A 20546-nucleotide genomic window follows, 5' to 3' on the forward strand; every position below is an offset into this window, starting at 1 on the left:
CCTACACCACAGCCCATGGCAACACCAGATCCTTGACCCACTGAGCGAGCAGGGATTGAACCCAAAACCTCATGGTTACCAGTCGGATTTGTTTCCATTGCAACACAATGGGAACTCTTGCTGGCTGTATTTTATCATTGAAATCACTAAGGCCCAGAGAAGTTAGGAAAGGAGAAGTGTCAATTAGAAACCTAGTGTTTCCAATTCCCTAAACCTAAAATAACTGGGTTTATCCAATGGTCTACTATATAGAATGTACCCCATTCTGTACCTGGCCATTTACCAACTGAAAGGTAGCATGGCTAGGTCATTACTGCCTGGCCTCTATAGCCAAGCTGCTTGGGTCCCAAGTCTGACTTGAGTGTGTGGCCTGGGGCAAATATTCAATCCTCTGTACTTCAGTCTTCTCACCTGCAAAAGGTAGTTGGTAGCAGTATTACAGTCAAGGCATTGTTTTGAGGATTAAATGAGAAAACACAGGAAAGGTGCTTAGAGCAATGCCTGGCACCTAATAAAAGCTTGAGAAACATCAGCTGTAAGTAGTTGATGCTACATAGATTGACAAGCTCTTCAAAAAGTTGCAAACTTTAGGTTATATTTAAAGACTTCTAGGATGCCTATCAGATACCAGCAATGGCAAATCACTTGGGAGAAGTAGACTTTGCACGCAAGCAGAACTTCAATGTTTTTACTTGGCATCCTTCAGCATTGCTGGAATGTGTTGCAACAAGCATGTTGTGCTATTGTGATTTTAAATAAATCAAGATAGTATATTTCAAAGCCCGCTTCAGTAATCCCCTCTAGCCCTAGGTGCTCACTGTCCAGAATTCCTTTTATACACTTAACCTCCCTGTCCTCTTAGCTCTTTGTAAAGATGTCCCACCCTCTCTAGGCTAACCCTTGGATGAGAGCTTTTGATTATAATACAGAGGTTGCTGATGTCTGCACTCCCAGGGCGCATCTGCAGAAAAGGCAGGCAAACGCTAACAAACTCCTGCAGTGTAAGCAAGCTGGTGCTCAGCCTGAAGAAGACTGCAGTCAGGTGCCAGGGAAACTGGACCATAATCAGAGATCTCCATCAGCAACAGAGTACAGCAAGCTGTCACAGCATTCTGCTCTCTGGGCACCAGGCTGTCCATCTGTGCTCAGATTGACAAGGAAAGGGAAAACTGCAAAGAGAGGCAGGCCACCAAGCATCTTTTCCAGTGTGGCATTGCAATTTAGAACTGCTGGCAAATTCTGGAACAGCTTCATCAGGACATTTAATATCTAGTGAGGAGTTTTTAAACAAAAAGGCAACTCTTTGGCAAGTTAATCTCCTTTGTAAAAGTGGGTATATTCATTAGGGTAACACCAGCTGCTATAAGAAAAGTTTCAGTCCCCCCTACAAGAGATTCCTGTGGATGCTCCTGGGTAGGGAAGGCAGGGCTCTGCTCTGCAAACTTCAGGGACCCAAGTTGATGAGGGGAGTTGGGAGGTATGCTGTCCTCAGTGCTGGCTTCCAAGACCCCCTAGACTTTGGTATCCACTCAGGAACAGGAAAGAAGAGCATCCACGGAGTTTTTTCAGGGTCAGGCCTGGAAACAGTGCCATAACATTCTGGGGCCATACCTATCTATGTTTTGAAAGGGAGGCTGGGAAATGTGTTTCACCTGTATGCCCAGAGGGAAAAAAGGACATGAATTTGGTAAACAGAGAGTCAGTCTCTGCCATGAGAAATCACATGCAGACCAACATTGCAAAAAGAGGTGAAACAGAGTGGGCTGAGCTGAAGTAGTCATAGGCACAGGGTTGAGCTGATGGCAGGACAAACTGACTTAGGGCTAAGGGGGTTGAGTTAAGGACACTCAGGTACTCAACAATACAGCTCATCAAAGTGCTTCAACCACTGCCCTCAAGCCAGGAGTTAGGAGGCAGCACCACCCACCCCAACCACTCCACCCCACTTTTTTTGATCTTGTGCATGGTCATGTGACTAGTTCTGGCCAAAAGGCAGAAGCAGCATGCATCACTTCTGGACTGGGCTTTTAATTGCTGGTGTCAGGCTGTACAGAGGGCTCTTTGCTTCTGCCAATCAACAGCCACCTTTCAGAGAGGACTGATTCCATTAACCTGAAACCTGGAGAAAGAATACAGAATGGAACCTACAGGCACCCACACAACATCCTGTTGTTTGTAGTCACTGGGATTTTGGAGTTGTGTATTACCGTAGCATAACCTAGTTTATTTTGACTGATGAAGAAATATATTTTCAGGCAAGAGGCATCAGATGGTCTGTGAGGTAAACAAATCAACAAAAAGGCATTCTTATCCACTGTATGTAGATCACCAGTTCTAAGAACTAAGGGAGGAGTTCCCGTCGTGGCGCAATGGTTAACGAATCCGACTAGGAACCATGAGGTTGCAGGTTCGGTCCCTGCCCTTGCTCAGTGGGTTAACGATCTGGCATTGCCGTGAGCTGTGGTGTAGGTTGCAGACGCGGCTCGGATCCCGTGTTGCTGTGGCTCTGGCGTAGGCCGGTGGTTACAGCTCCGATTCAACCCCTAGCCTGGGAACCTCCATATGCTGCGGGAGCGGCCCAAAAAATAGCAAAAAGACAAAAAAAAAAAAAAAAAAAAGAACTAAGGGAGCATGCTTTTAAGAGCATAATTTGTACACTATTGCTGCAATGCAAGCAAAAGAAGTGCTTGATGGGCCTTGGATTTATTTTAAATGCTGATAAAATCAACATTCAATAAAGCCTTAGACACACTCTCTTCCTTATAAGATCATCAGTCCCAGCTGAAAGTTTAAAGCTACGAAAGGCTAAAGAGAGAACTTAAAGGCATGTAATCAGAAGAGAAAAATGGAGTTCCTATTGTGGCTCAGCATGTTATGAACCTGACTAGTATCCATGAAGATGTGGGTTCAATCCCTGGCCTCCCTCAGTGGATTAAGGATCCAGCATTGCTGTGAGCTGTATTGTAGGTCACGGACGCAGCTCGGATCTCATGTGGTTGTGGCTGTGATGTAGGCTGGCAGCTGCAGCTCCGATTTGACCCCTAGCCTGGGAACTTCCACATGCCGCAGGTGCAGCCAAAAAATTCAAAAAAAGAAGAGAAATGAAAATGGGAGAGCTTCGGAGGAAATTGTGGGCAGCTGTCAGAAGCATTTTACATAGGGGGCAAATCCTATTTTCTGTCTTCTGGGATCACTAGAACTGACCTCTTGAATCAGGAACAGCTTCCTGCACAGAAGGTTGCCTTGTGAGCCCTCCTAGTGCTCTGGCCTGTGGACCAGCACTGTAATGTTCTCCTAACCTGTGCAATTCCATCTCGGATCTCACATCGTCCCACACTGCAGATAAATTGAGTAAAAATACAATGAGTAAAGGACCATGACTTTTTAATATGTTCCCCTAGAGAAGGTAATCAAACAGAATGCCCTGGTTCTGCTCACTTTAGCAATGCAGGAAGCTCCAATATATCCAGCCAGCTGGTTGAGCTGCCTTAACTAGAGCTCAACAAGTAGACCATCAACTCCTTAGATAAAAGAGCTATATTTCATTCATCTATGGATAGCATAGTAATTAGTGAAGAGCCTACTTTGGATTCAGCCAGATCCTGACTTGAATATTGATTCTACAAGTTAACAACTGGGTAATCTTGGCCACTTAACCTCTTCAATCCTGTTTCATCATCTGTAAAATGGGAATAATTATGCCCAACTCTACTGACTTGTGGCAGTTAAATGTGACGCTTCTTTGTAAAGCTTCTTGGAGCAGCTCAAAAGTGTCGAGAGCTTGGAGGTAGAGTGGACAACCAAGGGTGTGTGATCACAGAAAAGACTGTGTTAGTATCCAGCAAATTTAAAGGAGAAATCTTTTGCCAGAGGCTGCAAATGCTCTCATGTTGAGGTTGAATGGATAACGTTTACCTCAAGGGAAGGAGGGATTGATTTCCATTTTTATCTGCATTGTTTGAATTTTTATATAGATTAAAAATACATGAAATTTAAAATGAATACAGCTTTTTAAAGAGGAAAAAAATGTTTAGCTGGCAGGGTTCCTGGCTTATTTGCTCAGTCTTTTAGTTCTTCCAGGGATGGCAAGAGCAAGAACAGAAAACACAAATAATTATATTAATACAAAACACTAATAATTATCCGTATCAATAAGGCGGCCCTATTCCCATATGGACCAGAGGGTAGAATAATAGTTCTCTACAGTTGTACCAAACCTTCACAAGACTAAACTACTTCCATTTACAATGGGTTCCAACCTACCACAGTTCCACTTAAAATCTGTGTACTTTACCATGGTGTGAAAGTGACACCCACATGGAATTTTTATCTTTTCTGGGCTAGCCATATGCCACAGGACACTCCAGTGATGCTGAGCAGCCACTGAGTCCCAGCTCCCTGGACAGTCCGAGATCACGAGGGGTACAATCGATACACTTATAAACATTTCGTGTTTCACCTTCAGTACAGCATTCAATAATTACATAACATTCAACATTGTCATAAAATAGGCTTGTAGATGATTCTGCCCAACCGTAAGCCAAAGTAAGTGTTCTGAGCGGGTCTAAGGTAGGCTAAGCTTAAACCCAAGCTATGTTGGGTAGACTAAGGGTGTTAAATGAACTTTCGACTTGGGTTTATCAGGACGTAACGCCACCGTCAGTGGAGGAAGACCTGTATTAACTTTGTCTCCCTTAAGTCTTCTGCGTGGTTTCCGCCCCTCCCAGGCATTTCCACCCCAGTACGATTGTAGGGAGGGGAGAAACTGAGGCGGGGTTGAGGGAGCCTGCGGGCCCGGCTGGAGCACCCACCCCGCGGGCCTCCTGCTCTCAACCCGGGACGCGGGCCATTAGGGCGGTTTCCCTCCGGAGCCCAGAGGGCTCAGGCCGCCGCCAGTAAGGCCGGCCGGCTGGGAGCCCCGCGAAGAGGGGCCGAGGGGGCGGGCCCGAAGCCTCGGCCTCGCCTCCGCCCGCGCAGCGCTGCGCCCGCGGCTTCCCGGCCGCTCGTTCGGGGCGGCCTCCCGGAGCCCGGAGCTCTGCCCGGGGAGCGTCACCACCATGCTGCAGAAGCGAGAGAAGGTGCTGCTCCTGAAGACCTTCCAGGGCCGGACGCTGCGGATCGTGCGGGAGCATTACCTGCGGCCCAGCGTGCCCTGCAACAGCCCGCTCTGCCCTCAGCCCGCCTCCTGCCACAACGGTCAGGGCCCGGCGGGAGCGCGGGCGGTCGGGGCCGGGAGGGAGCTAGGGCGGCAGGACGGGTTCGGCAGAGCGTCGGCCTTGAGGCTCAAGGGCGCGGCCCAGAGGCGGAGCGCGGGGCCGCGGTGGCGCGGAGTCCGAGGCCCTCGGGCCTCCTCCCGCCTCCAGGCTTACCCCCGGGCCGGGCTGCGGGTCGGGCACGAGGGGCCGGAAGCTTCCGGTCTTTCCACACCGACTCCCGACTGTTCGGCCCCAGAAAATGGAAGGGCTGAGAGGCCAGCGCCCTCGCCGCGCAGAGGCCGGGGGTTGGGGCTTTCTGAGCCTGGGGGCGCTGGAGCCGGGCGGCTCTTGCTCCCCAGCTCGCGCTGGTGAAATGGGAAGGTCCCGGGCTGGGGGCCCCCAGCTGTGCGAGCCTGGTGGGGGGAGCTGACGCTGCCGCTGCTCATTGTATATTTCTTTGCTTTGCTCCCCACACATTTTCTGACCTGCCAGCACCGAGGCCTCAGAAGGTTATCCGGTGGAGAGCCCTCTTCACTGTAAGACTTGCGGCTCATCAGGGCCCGCGCACCGGAAGGTCACGAGGAAATTGGGTTGGGGTGGGCCTTCCACCACGCCTTCCTCCACATGATGTCTAGGCCGCGCAGGTGGCCAGTTTAATGGTGGAGGTTCCTGGTTCTCTTCCCTGAAGTGGGAGAGGAGCGTGGTCGTCCTTTTCAGCGAATATTTGGGATCCTTAGCTAATGGTTAAGGTGAACATTTCAATTACCACTTGGCTATCCACCTTGGACCCACGGGCTGGGTGGAAATCCCACCACTGTGCCTGCTTGCACTGAGCATCTTTTCTAGTCAATTCAATTTCTCTGGCTCTTGGAGACTTCTGAGCACCTTCACAAGATTGAGACAGACCCAGTTTGAAATGGCTGTGCCTAAACAGCGATTAACATGTATATTTGGGGAGCCCCACTTGAATGGGAGTGTAGGGCAGTGAGTTAACACAGAGATATATTCAGGTTATGCTGAAGATTTGCTTGCTTGCATGTGTGTTGTTTTTTTTTCAATCCGTCGTCTTCTACACCCCTGGCAACACCATAAACCACATTGAGCTTTTATTTATCACAGCTTCAGAAAAAATGAAGGTGCTGAATTTACCTGAATGTTTGGCCTCTACCCAGGTAGATTTGTCTTGTCTTGAAAACTTCACGGTGTAGTTAAGATTGGGAGTTGTTTTGCACACCTGGAGTGACATCCAAATAAACCAGGTTTGCGAACGTCGTCTAATCTCTCACATTTTGAATTATGCTTCAGATGGAAAACTCTTGTCTAGTGATGTGACTCATTACATGATCCCAGATTGGAAAGTTGTGCAAGATTATCTCGAGATCCTTGAATTTCCTGAATTGAAGGGAATTATTTTCATGCAAACTGCTTGTCAAGCTGTGCAACATCAAAGAGGCCGGAGGTATCTGTTATTTATTTATTTATTTATAGAGAGGATTTTTTTTCCCCTTTAGAAAAGGTCCCTTGGTGGCAGAGGAGGGGGGAATTCATTATTTTTGTCAGAAAGGACTTTTTGAACTAATTTGGCATTCTCTTTGCTAGTGAGGAATGCAGTAACATTATTTTATATTTCTGCTTCAACACCTGGCCAAAAGATGCGACTGTAGATCAATAAACTGCAGTGTCCCCAGGATGTGGGTATTTAAGATTCTTGGCTTTTGGTTTGCATTTTTAAAGTAGCAGAGCTATTGCTTATTTCTTGTTGGAAACGGGTGTTATTTAATCTTCTTATTTATAGATACATTATTTCAGAAGCTTACGTTTTATTCCTCCTGGGGGAAAAGAAAGTGTTCTTAAATTTTAGGCTCCCTTATTGTGGAGTTAAATTGTACTGGTGGTGATTTATTCAGTGAAACCAGAAATAACTTGTTTTTATTTTTAGATTACTAGTATAACCAGCAACCATAGAAACTGTGTTTGCTAAAAAAAAAGGATTTCTTATTGAAATCAGCCTAAAATGCTTGCCTTGTATCTAAATGAAGAACAGTTGTTCACCTTTTAAACATGAATACAGTAAAAAAATGGTTTTCCTTCTTTTAACATTGGGAAACGATTGATGATTTGCACTTGAAGACTGTAGGGAAATAGTGTATTAGAATTACACATCCAATCTCTTAACACCCAAGTTAAGCAAAAATTATGTGTTTATCCTTTTTTAAATGTTGTGGTTTCTTCAGATCTTGGTAGTAAAAGATGAAGTGTGTTTACTTGTGTATGAAAATGCTAAGTTGTCCTTATTTTATGCTGAGTTCATAAAAATATGCATTAACTAGGTTTTTCAGATAGAATATTTTTATATGAGCTTGAAGTTGATTTTGTTCAGACACAAAGATATAGACGTTTATATACACCCAGGTTTAAATGCTGCTCCAGGTGTCGTATTTCAATTTCTGCTACTAAAATCAATTTGTTGTTATTATTCAGGTGGCTAACATACTGCCAAGCATTTTCAATTTCTGTTTTCTAAAATATTTTTAATATTAAGGATTGTTTTAAAAACCAATTCCTGGGACATTCAGAAGTAAAGAATTGGAATTTAAATGTCTTTCTTCCTGAACATTTCAAAAGTTGTTAACTTGATGGAAAACTATTGGTTTTCCACTGCCTTACAGTGTCTGTGAATATGCTAAATGTGAAAACAAAGGCTGAGGTGTTATGGACCGGGCCCCACAGGATAACACCCTGGTTTTCCCATTTGGTGAGCACTTTTTGAGCTCCTACTTCCAGGCTTCCAGGAGTATAAAAAGAAGTCTCGGTCCCTCTCTCCACAAAACTGTTACCTTGTTGAGGTTAGACTCAAGAAACAAGAAGGTGGAGTTCCCGACGTGGCACAGTGGTTAACGAATCCGACTAGGAACCATGAGGTTGCGGGTTCGATCCCTGCCCTTGCTCAGTGGGTTAACGATCCGGCATTGCCGTGAGCTGGGGTGTAGGTTGCAGACGTGGCTTGGATCCTGCGTTGCTGTGGCTCTGGCATAGGCCGGTGGCTACAGCTCCGATTCGACCCCTAGCCTGGGAACCTCCATATGCCGTGGGAGCGGTCCAAGAAATAGCAAAAAAAAAAAAAAGAAAGAAACAAGAAGGTAATTATGACATACCTTGGACAAATGGAAGATAATTTAATGTGGTCGAAGCGAAGTGCAGAAGTAAACATGGGGGAGTTCCTGTCAGGGCGCAGCAGAAACAATCCGACTAGGAACCATGAGGTTGCGGGTTCAATTCCTGGCGTTACCAGGAGCTGTGGTGTAGGTTGCACATACTGCTCAGATCTGGTGTTGCTGTGGCTGTGGTGTAGGCTGGCAGCTCCAGTTGGACCCCTAGCCTAGAAACCTCCATATGCCATAGGTGAGGCCCTAAAAAAAAAAAAAAAAAAAAAAAGGAAACATGGTGTGTATGGATTTAAAAAGTCCTTGGGAGTTCCCGTCGTGGCGCAGTGGTTAACAAATCCGACTAGGAACCATGAGGTTGTGGGTTCGATCCCTGGCCTTGCTCAGTGGGTTAACGATCCGGCATTGCCGTGAGTTGTGGTGTAGGTTGCAGACGCGGCTCGGATCCCACGTTGCTGTGGCTCTGGTATAGGCCGGTGGCTACAGCTCCGATTCAACCCCTAGCCTGGGAACCTCCATATGCCGCGGGAGCGGCCCAAGAAATAGCAACAACAACAACAACAAAAAGACAAAAGACAAAAAGACAAAAAAAAAAAAAAAAGAATCCAGTGTTGCCATGATCTATGGTGTAGGTCACAGACACGGCTTGGATCCTGCATTGCTGTCGCTGTGGCATAGGCTGGCAGCTAGAGCTCTGATTGGACCTCTAGCCTAGAAACCTTCATATGCTACGGGTGCAGCCTTAAAAAGCCAAAAATAAATAAATAATAAAAATAAAAAAATAAAAATAAAAAGTCCTTGAAAGGAGTTTAGTAGGTTAAAGGATCTGGCATTGTCACTGCTGTGTCTCAGGTTGGCTCCCTGGCCTGGAGAACTTCCACATACAACAGGCTCAGCCAAAAAATTTAAAAACTAACAGAAAGTTTAATAAAATAAAAAAATAAAAAGCCCTTGAAGGAAATGTGTTTGAGACTAGACTTAATGAAGAGAAACAAGAGGCAGGAAAAGAAGTCAGCAAGTTTGGGACTTGTTTATTTACCTCTTAATCGACCAACAGGTGTATTTGGGTTGAAACAGCTAAATGATCAAAATTACCTAAGCCCTGGAAAGTGTCATATATTGAAAGTTGACTTTAGAGTTGAGGATAACCATTGAATATATAAGATCAGTAGATTTGTTTTATTAGTTTGGCCTTCGTAAGTGTTAAGCGTAAGTCTTTTTTTTTTTTTTTTTTTTTGGTCTTTTCTAGGGCCGCTCCCAGGGCATGTGGAGTTCCCAGGCTAGGGGTCTAATCGGAGCTGTAGCCACTGGCCTACACCAGAGCCACAGCAGCACAGGATCCTTAACCCACTGAGCAAGGCCAGGGATCGAACCCATAACCTCATGGTTCCTAGTCGGATTCGTTAACCATTGCACCATGACAGGAACGCCTGAGTTTTTATATTTAACCAGAGGTGGCCTAGCAGAGGATCTCTGGTGCTTTGCTTTATTTAATGTTGAGAGACATTGTGTTTTGTTTTTCAGTTCTTTAGGGATTTTTGAGTTGCTAATAAATAATTCACTCTATTTGTTAGGCTTATAGGACGTTATTGTTAAGGAAAGCTTTGTCAGTTGAAAAACCTGGTCTGGTCTACTATCTGGTTGAAATGCCTTTCTTTCTCCTTTGAACTTCCCGCCCGCCCCAGAACGCCTTCTGTGTAGCTTCAGAGTCTCAATTTCTCAGTACATAACACAGGATTGGAATCATAGGATATTATAGTTGCAGAGGATCTAAGAGGTCAACGTGATCTAAATCCCCACCCAATACATCAGTGTTATCAGCATGAGAAATGTTATCAACTTTGTTTCTAAAAAAACTCCCACGGAGTTCCCATCGTGGCACAGTGGAAACGAATCCAACTAGGAACAATGAGGTTGCGGGTTCAATCCCTGTCCTCGCTCAGTGGGTTAAGAATCTGGTGTTGCCATGAGCTGTTGTATAGGTCACAGACGCGGCTCAGATCCCGCAATGCTGTGGCTGTGGTGTTGGCCGGAGGCTACAGCTCTGATTAGACCCCCTAGCCTGGGAACTTCCAAATGCCATGGGTGCAGCCCTAAAAATATAAAAATAAAGAAAAAGAAAAAACTCTCATGAATATCCAGTGTTAATTTAAATTATTTTATTGTATTGTTACTTAACTATGTTTAAATGTAAATCTAGGCATAAATCTTCATACCCAAGTACTTAATGCAACCTTAAACCCAAACCAGACTTTCAAATTAAACAAAGCTACAGAATAAGAAAACTGGGAAATTCCCTAGTGACTCAGCAGATTAAGGATCGAGTGTTCTCACTTCTGTGGTTCAGGTCACTGCTGTGGCACAGGTTCGATCCCTGGCCTGGGAATTCCCACATGCCGTGGATGCAGCCAAAAACAAAAACAAAACTACAAATGAACATGAATGTGACAGATGACATTGTTTTACTGAAATAAAGTTACCAGAGTTGAGTTTAACATTAGAAAGACATTGCCTCTATATCTATAGGTTTTGTATTTAATATAATTTTGTGTTTTGTTATGTTTTGTCTTTTTTGCCTTTTCTAGGGCCGCTCCCACGGCATATGGAGGTTCCCAGGCTAGGGGTCCAATTGGAGCTGTAGCCACCAGCCTACACCACAGCCACAGCAATGCCAGGTACGAGCTGTGTCTGGAACCTACACCACAGCTCATGGCAATGCCGGATCCTTAACCCACTGAGCAAGCCCAGGGATCGAACCCTCAACCTCATGGTTCCTAGTCGGATTTGTTAACCACTGAGCCACGATGGGAATTCCTAATTTTGTGTTTTGATTTCAGTACTATCAATGCAGAAAATGCCTGGTCTCATAAGTATATTGTACAAAACAGTATGAAAAAATGTCGTTTTCAATTGTTCAGTATAATCACACATTCTGCCATCTCTTAACAATCCTCAAATGCTTATTTAATGAGGGCTCATGAGATAGCCCTGTAAAGCTGACTTGTCCACCACATTCATTCATGTGTTCAGGTATTTATTAAATACATATTTATTGAGAGACTCTATGTACCAGAAACTGTGCTAGCACTGAGGGTATAGTGGCTAACAACATAACTACTCGGCGTTGCTTCTACAGTGTCTGTGGCTCGACCCCTGGCCTGGGAACTTCCATGTGCCGCAGGTGCGGCCACTTGTTTAAAAAAAAAAAAAAAATGTTTTAAGGGGAGTTCCTGTTGTGGCGCAGCGGTTAACAAATCCTGCTAGGAACCATGAGGTTGCGGGTTTGGTCCCTGCCCTTGCTTATTGGTTTGGGGATCTGGCGTTGTCGTGAACTGTGGTGTAAGTGGCAGATGCGGCTCGGATCCTGCGTTGCTGTGGCTCTGGCATAGGCTGGTGGCTACAGCTCCGATTCAACCCCTAGCCTGGAAACCTCCATATGCCACCAGGAGTGGCCCAAGAAATGGCAAAAAGACCGGAAAAAAAAAAAAAAATGTTTTAAGGAAAAATATCCATGCAGCTCAGCAGGTTAAGTATCCAGTGTTGTCACTGCAGTGGCTCAGGTCACTGCTGTGGTGTAGGTTCAACCCCTGGCCTGAGAACTTTTGAATGTTGTAGGCACAGCCCAAAAAAAAAAAAAGTGTTTTAAGAATATCACTCAAGGAGTTCCTATCATGGCTCAGTGGTCAGCAAACCCAACTAGTGTCCATGAGGACGAAGGTTCGATCCCTGGCCTTGCTTAGTGGGTTAAGGATCCTGTGTTGCCAAGGCTATGGTGTAGGCCGGCAGCTACACCTCCAATTTGACCCCTAGCCTGGGAACCTCCATATGCTGCGGGTGCAGCCCTAAAAAGACAAAGTATGTATATATCTTTATATCACTCAATATACGAGTTTCCACTGTGGCTCAGTGGGTTAATAATCTGACTAGTATCCATGGGATGTAGGTTCGATCCCTGGCCTAACTCAATGGGTTAAGAATCCAGTGTTTCCATGAGCTATGGGGTAGGTCACAGATGCAGCTCAGATCTGGCATTGCTATGGCTGTGGCATAGGCCAGTAGCTGCAGCTCCAATTCCACCCCTAGCCTGGGAACTTCTATATGCTGCAGGTGCAGACCTAAAAAGAAAAAGAAAAGAATATCACTTAATATAAATGGAAAATAGAAACTTGAAATTCTTGTAGAAAATTCAAGGGCCTCTGAAATTAAGTCTAGGAAACCCTACCCAGATTCTGCAAAAACTGAATAAGTGCAACATTGAGTACAGAACTCACTTCCTTGTATATCTCCCAACTGGTTGTGGGAAACCCACTTCTATTCCACAGCGAGTATAGTCAGCAAGGGAAAGGGATGTTGTATCTGTAGCAAGGTCACCTTGAATAAAAATAGTTTTTAAAAAATCAGTCTAGAGAAAGTAAACTTAGCTGTCCTCCTAAGAAATTGTTTGAACCATTTACATATTGGAAATTTGGAAAACATCTTAGCCAGTCCAGGGAAACAGGTTTTTCTATAAGACTGGATTTTTTTTTTTTTTTTTTTTGTCTTTTTTTAGGGCCACACCTGCGGCCTATGGAAGTTCCCAGGCTAGGGGTCTAATCGGAGCTGTAGCCACCAGCCACAGCCACAGCAGCACCAGATCCGAGCTGTGTCTACGACCTACACCACAGCTCACGGCAATGCCAGATCCTTAACCCACTGAGCAAAGCCAGGGATCGAACCCGTAACCTCATGGTTCCTGGTCGGGTTCGTTAACCACTGTTCCACGACGAGAACTCCTGGAATTTTTAAAACTTCAGATAATTTTATTGTACTTAACTATCAGATACTGTTCCCTTGTCATTCAGGCCACACTTGTTCAAGGCACCATGATGTTCTTTGCTGGCTCCATACGGGCTACTCATATATCTAGTTCTATCGTATGCACCACCAACCCTGACTAGCAAAAAATACGACCGTATTGTATGGATGCACTATTAAATTATAACCATAAGCCCACATGCCTACTAGCAAACCTGACTGTCACACTCAGGAGTGATTCGCTGTTTGTTTCATGCTTTCCCCATTAATATTCTTGTGCCATTTGTTCATTTGTTTTATCTGGCTGATAGGTAGTTGACAAATGGAAGCACACACTAAAAGTCTAAGGAAAATATATGGGAGTGAAACTTAAAATTGTGAAGATTCTTTTTGCTAAGTGATGTATTTTTTTAAACATTGGGAAGGATTGTCATCACTCTCTTTTGATGGTGAACCCTCCTGGATCTGGCTTGTGAAACATCCGTATTTGGAGAGGACCCGATTGGAGAAGCCAATCCGGTTCAAAGTCCAGGTGTGCTAAGCAATGCAGTGATGTACTCGAAGCCTAGCAAAAGAGTTCTGAACCCAGTTTCAAACTGGGTTCTGAAAATGTCAGAGTTTGTCCCAGGACATTATTATCTTGTATTTGAATCACTCTTGTCACAAAGGGTTGTGAGTTCATTCATTCTGTGGAAAACTTTTATGGGGTGCCTACTGCGGGTTAAGTACTAGAGGTGCTCTTGAGCAGTCAGTCCCCACTGTCTCTTCCCTTGGGCCCTTTGTCTACCTGACTCTTATGCCTCCTCCGGGTCTCAGGTGTTATCTCCTCCCAGATGGCTTTCCCATCCCTCCCGTGTTCCTGTCACACCTTGCACTTTGCCTTTCAGGGCATTTATCCCCTGAAATGGGTGGTTCTACTTTTTTGTTTTCTTCTGCTTTGACAATTAGCATTGCCATTTTTTTTAATTGAGATAATATATATATAACATAAAATTTACCATTTTAACCATTCCTAAGTGTATAATTTGGTGGCATTGAGTATGTTCACACTATTGTATGACCTATCTCCAGACCTTTTTTCATCTTCCCAAACTGAAACTCTATGCCCAGTAAGCACTAATTCCACATTTCCCCCTCCCCCCCGGGGTCCATGGCAACCACCCGCTCTACCTCTGTCTCCATGTATCTGACTGCTTAAAGAAACTTATATACATGGATCATGCAATATTTGTCCTTTCGGAGTTCCCGTTGTGGCTCAGTGGTTAATGAATCCGACTAGGAACCATGAGGTTTTGAGTTCGATCCCTGGGCTTGCTCAGTGGGTTAAGGATCTGGCGTTGCCATGAGCTGTGGTGTAGGTCGCAGATGTGGCTCAGATCCTGAGTTCCTGTGGCTGTGGCATAGGCCGGTGGCTATAGCTCCGATTAGACCCCTAGCCTGAGAACCTCCATATGCCGTGGGAAGCGGCTCTAGAAAAGGCAAAAAGACAAAAAAAAAAAAAAAAAAAAAAAAAAAAAAAAAAAAAAAAAAATTTGTCCTTTCGTGGCTGGCTTATTTCACTCAGTATGATGTCTTCAAGGTCCATCCGTGTTGTAAGATGTGTCAGAATTTCCCTTTTAAGGCTGTGTAGTATTACATGGTATGTATATGCCATATTTTGTTTATCCATTCACCTCTCAATGGACACGGGGGCTGCTTCCACCTCCTAGCTAGTATGTGTGACGTTGCTGTGAACATGGGTGCACCACTACCACTTCAAGACCCTGCTTTCAGATCTTCGAGGTCTATACCTAGAAGTGAATTCCTGGGTCACATGGTAGTTCTAATTTTGATTTTTTTTAAGGAACAGGTGGTTGTGTTGGGTTCACTGTGAGCAGGATGGCTGCAGATGAAGGGCAGCCTTAGCAATGTCTAGATGGTGTCCCCTGAGGGCACTCAGTGGAGCATAGCAGTATAGCACACGTCCGCTGACTGGTGGGTGTTGAGTCAGGGAGGGAGTTTGTAAACAAATACTTGCACTGAGTTCACGTGCTTTATTAGGGGTGTAGATAAAGGGAACAAAAACTGGAAGAGATAAAAAATAAGCAATATTTTTCAGTATTTTCTCTGAAATAATAAATTTCAGACATTTATGAAGACTCTCCTAGAATCTTTTTATTGCTCAACAAAAAAGTGCTCTTTTTTTACCACCACCCCTGACCCCCACCCAACCCCACCCTGCAGCATATGGAGTTCCCCAGCCAGGGATCAGATCTGAGCTGCAGCTGTGACCTATACTGTAGCTGTGGCAATGCTGGATCCTTAACCCACTGTGCTGGGCCAGGGACTGAACCTGTGTCTCACTGCTCCAGAGACCCACCAATCCTGTTGCGCCACAGCAAGAACTCCAAAAAAGTGCTCTTTTTAAAAAATTCACGTATGGGAGTTCTCTTGAAGCGCAGCGGTTTTAGCCTTCAGCATTGTTATTGCCAAGGCTGGGGTTGCTACTGTGGCACGGGTTCGATCCCTGGCTTGGGAATGTGTTCTAGGCATTTTTGGGGTGGGGGGAGCTTTTATTTGCACAAGTGGAATTCTGTTGAGAAAAGCTGCCATTCACAGAAATGAAACTTACTCCCTTTGATTATTAGGACATTTTGTAAGTTGCTTTATTCGATGATTCTCTTTTCAGGTGGCTCAAAATTAGAATTACTAAGAAAGTAAAATCAGTGTTTGTTCTTTTCCAATGAAGTGTTGAAACAACAAAGGTATTGGTAGTTAGCATTTATTTAGAAAGGGTAAGTTAGAGAGTTCTGCCTTTGCTTTAATGGAAAGACTCATTTTTAAATATCCATGGTGAAAGGCTGGAGGTGGGAATGAAAGGGCATAAATTTTATTATATTAAATGCCAGTCATCTACCTTGGATAATTTATATGTTAATTTAACATCTGGTTTAATATCAATCCATTTTTAAAATAAACAATTGACCGCCTTTAAAGTAATTGTGAATATTATGTATTTCATATTACCTAGACAATTGAAAAGCACCTTCTTAGAAACTGACCCATATGAGACTTCATATTTTATTTGCTTTGGCTAACATTATTGGAAAGATCTCCTGATGGGGAAAAAAAAAATCTTAAAAACTTTCTGTTAGTTGTCTGACAGATGAAGCTAGATGTCATTCTTGTCAATGAGGTGGCTGCATAAATAAAATTCACAGATAGATTCCCAAACTTACCTTACATGTCCTTTTCTAGGGCTGCCAGCAAAAAGTAAAACATATTAATGCCTGATGCCATTTATAGAACAATGCGCAGTACAGAAATAAAGACTAAGTTCTATGTGCCTCCCTGTCCTCTGTGAGCCTTTGACGAAGGGGCTATGTGGGGCAGGGCCGTATAATTACATCATAAATAACCAGAAGTCTCAGAAAGGGAAGGAGGAGTAGAGAAGTTTAATTGATCCACAAAGTAATTAATGAAGCTCTACCTAAGCACATTCTAGCAAGCAAAACCGAGACACAGCTACACACACTAAGGCCAATATAAATAAATGTTTGCCAGGTTTTAAATAATCAATCTTTTGCTCTGAAATACCCCATCTTTTTTGAACCTTAGCGAGCGCTGGCAGGAGATGAGTACCTGCTGTGTTAGATTTATTCTTCTCCTCTGCATTACAGACAGTATAACAAATTGCGAAATCTCCTGAAGGATGCACGTCATGATTGCGTTCTCTTTGCTAATGAATTCCAGCAGTCCTGCTATCTCCCTCGGGAAAGAGGGGAGTCCATGGAAAAGTGGCAGAGCAGGTATGGTACTGACTAGCTGGGTTTTCACATGATCATCTTTCATTTCTTTATCATGGGCTATTTGGGTGTTGGTCTAAATGCTGTGCTGGAACAAACCGACAGTTATTCTAAAACCATGATTAATACCAAAATGCTTAATGTGTCAATGTTTAAATATGTCCTTTGAATCCATAGTTGATATATTTTCGAAATTGTAATTAGAGAGATATAGGTGCCCCAAACTTCTAACAGCTAGGTGGATCATTCCAGTGATCCAGAAGTCATAGCTCTAACACTTGTGTGTAGGTATATGAGACAGGGAGATCTCCTGCTTTTAAACTAAGATCATCTCAGTTTTTCTGCTGTAAGTTGCTTTAATATCCCAACCAGTCTTATTGAACTGAAACCAGTAGATTAATTCTAGTAAAGCAGTTTTCAGAAGTCTAGCCTTGTAGATGAGATCCCCCTAAAAGCAGAGCCTGAAGCAAGGATCTGAGGGGTGAGTTGTTTACACAAGAAGCAATTCCCAAAAGCAAGAGTAAGGAAATGGGGAGCGTGAGATAGAGAAGGAGCGAAAGCAGTAAAGAGTGTGTTACTGACATGAGAGGCTGAGATTCAGTCTGCTTGGAACCTCTAAGAAGCCATGTAGAGTTCACCTCAGAAGTCACCTCCAAGGGTGGAGGAGAGGGCATTTTTAGTTGGTTACCCCTGTAGCTGAAGGCTATTCCCCAGGGCATTAACTCAGTCAGTGGGGCCTTGAGGAGGGATAACTACCACCCAGCTGCAGCTCAAGTCAGAGTTGGGTTTAGGGTGCAGGTGCTGGGCACCCATAGCCTCTGCTACACGTTTCTGTACAAGGCAAAAGAGACCTTAAGCTTTAAAATGTCTTGGGAGTTCCTGTTGTAGTGCAGCAGAAACAAACCCTACTAGTAATCCATGAGGATATGGGTTCGATCCCCGGCCTTGCTCAGTGGGTCTCAGGGATCTGGCGTTGCCATGAGCTATGGTTTAGGTCACAGACTCAGCTTGAATCCTATGTTACTGTGGCTGTGACGTAGGCCAGCAGCTGCAGCTTCCACTCAACCCCTAGCCTGGGAATTTCCATATGCCATGAGTCCAGCCCTAAAAAACAAAAAATTAAATAAAGTAAAATGTCTTATCCATACAGAATATTTTTTTTCTTGTAATTTGTTGTCTGTATAGCCAGTAAATATTTAAATTCTCTAAAGCAAAGTAAGCACTGATATTACTAAGTCTTTAATAGGACCCACATTCCCATAGGGCTCAGTACCAAAAAGGGAAAAACAGATCTTTTCCCTATCAGGTCATGTACGAGTACTCACACTTACTAACTACACAGCTTCCACGTTGTAGGTACTCGAGCAACTTTTTTAACTTCTAGAACTAAAGGAACCTTATGTAGCATCTTTATTTGCAGAAAGAAAAACAAATGCCTACAGAGATTGACTCTCCCAAGTTTATGCACTTCATTGGAAACATGATCCATTCTTGAACACATGTCTCCAGACTTAAGCTCCATTTTGCAATTCCGATTCTTTGTGGAAGGATTTTCAGACATTTTACATGGTGCCATATCCGGCATATTACTGGGTTATGATCTTCAGCTACTTGCAGCCTAGTTTTTCTTCTTCATCTTTTAGGCCTCTCACGATTTAGCTTGTGTGGCTCAGCCCTCCAATTAAAAACTGTGTAAAGGTGGCAGAGCCCCACAGAGTCCAGGACATATCAAGAAATAGAAGAAATTTTTTTTTTTTTTTTTTGTCTTTTTGTCTTTTGTTGTTGTTGTTGTTGTTGCTATTTCTTGGGCCGCTCCCGGGGCATATGGAGGTTCCCAGGCTAGGGGTTGAATCGGAGCTGTAGCCACCGGCCTACGCCAGAGCCACAGCAACACGGGATCCGAGCCATGTCTGCAACCTACACCACAGCTCACGGCAATGCCAGATCGTCAACCCACTGAGCAAGGGCAGGGACCGAACCCGCGACCTCATGGTTCCTAGTCGGATTCGTTAACCACTGCGCCACGACGGGAACTCCGAGAAGAAGTTTTATGGCACAGCAGAAAGGAACTCAACTAGCATCCATGAGGATGCGGGTTTGATCCCTGGCCTCAATCAGTGGGTTAAGGATCTGGCGTTGCTGTGAGCTGTGGTGTAGGTCACAGACACAGCTTGGATCCCGAGTTGCTGGGGCTCTGGCATAGGCCAGCGGCTACAGCTGTGATTGGACTCCTAGCCTGGGAACCTCCACATGCCTCCCGTGCAGTTCTAAAGAGAGGAAAAAAAACGAAAGAAAGAGAGAAAAGAAATAAAGAAAAGGAAAGGAAAGGAAGGAAAGAAAGAAAGACAGACAGACAGACAGAAAGAAAGAAAGAAAGAAAAAGAAAGAAAAGAAGTTTCTGTGGTGGTTGAATGTCTTAGAGAAGAAGAGATGTCAAGCATTTTCTGGTTCATCTTTGTATGCCCCCAGTGTATCCAAACATGGGTAGGTTTATACTGGGGGCTCAGGAAGAATTTGTTGAGTGAATGAATGAATGGTTGTCTATGTAAACCAAAGGATAGCAGATTAAAAGCCAGGTGTGAAATTCTATAAAAGAGCTTGTGTTTGTCTGCCTTGGAAGGGCTCATGTGCCCCTTGCTTTCTAGGAGCATATACAATGCAGCTGTTTGGTTCTATCACCACTGCCAGGATAGGATGCCAGTTGTCATGGTGACAGAAGATGAAGAGGCAGTTCAGCAGTATGGAAGTGAAACAGAAGGAGTGTTTGTGATTTCCTTCAAGGTACTTCCAGCCATTGTGTGTGTGTGTCTATGTGTGTTCATTTCCGGAGTAGTGCCCTAGATCCCTTTGTCAATACAGAAAAGGGAAAATAAAGAATAAGGGAAGACTTTAAGAAGTTAGGGTATTCCCGTCGTGGCACAGTGGAAACGAATCCAACTAGGAACCATGAGGTCACGGGTTCAATCCCTGGCCTCACTCAGTGGCTTAAGGATCTGGCATTGCCGTGAGTTGTGACGTAGGTCACAGACACGGCCCGAATCTGGTGTTGCTGTGGCTCTGGCGTAGGCCGGAGGCTATAAATCCGATTCCATCCCTAGCCTAAGAACCTCCATATGCCGAGGGTGCAGCCCTAAAAGGACAAAAAAATAAATAAGAAATTTTTAAATAATTAAAAAAAAAGAAGTTCCAGTACTTCCTGCCATGGCACAGTGGGTTAAGAATCCAACTGCTGGAAGTTCCCAAAATGGCGCAGCAGAAACAAATCCAACTACGAATGATGAGGTTGCAGGTTCAATCCCTGGCCTTGCTCAGTGGGTTAAGGATCCAGTGTTGCCGTAAGCTGTGGTTTAGGTCACAGACGTGGCTCAGATCCCGAGTTGCTGTGGCTGTGGCGTAGTCTGGCAGCTGTAGCTCCAATTGGACCCCTAGCCTGGGAACCTCCATGTGCCGCAGATGCAGCCTTAAAAAGCCAAACAAACAAACAAAAAAGAATCCAACTGCAGTGGCTTGGGTTGCTGCAGAGGCATGGGGTTTGATCCCTAGCCAGGCATAGTGGGTTAAAGGATCTGGTATTGCTACAGGGGTGGCATAGTTCACAGCTGAGGCTC

General features: G+C 44.5%; 1 protein-coding gene across 6 annotated transcripts in view; it reads left to right on the forward strand.

Moving 5' to 3' along the window:
* Window positions 1-4949: 4949 nt before the first annotated feature.
* DIS3L (DIS3 like exosome 3'-5' exoribonuclease) overlaps window positions 4950-20546 on the forward strand; it is a 41769-nt gene continuing 26172 nt past the window's right edge. For 4 of the 6 annotated variants that reach the window (XR_014817137.1, XR_014817152.1, XR_014817148.1 and 1 more), the window contains exons 1-4: window positions 4950-5196; window positions 6501-6654; window positions 16813-16941; window positions 19584-19719. Coding sequence is in view for 2 of the 6 variants with exons in the window: in XM_021100270.2 (XP_020955929.1) it covers window positions 5058-5196; window positions 6501-6654; window positions 16813-16941; window positions 19584-19719 (558 nt within the window). In the remaining 4 variants the exon portion in view is untranslated. Of the gene's footprint in view, window positions 5197-5225; window positions 5732-6500; window positions 6655-16812; window positions 16942-19583; window positions 19720-20546 lie in introns of those variants that run through there. The other 2 variants (XM_084978825.1, XM_084978829.1) reach the window with 2 other exon arrangements.

Source organism: Sus scrofa, chromosome 1 (assembly GCF_054392235.1).
Source record: "Sus scrofa isolate SSC_HxYL_T2T_F1_AM1 chromosome 1, Sscrofa_HxYL_maternal_Yorkshire_Landrace_v2.0, whole genome shotgun sequence".
NCBI classification, from domain to species: Eukaryota; Metazoa; Chordata; class Mammalia; order Artiodactyla; family Suidae; genus Sus; species Sus scrofa.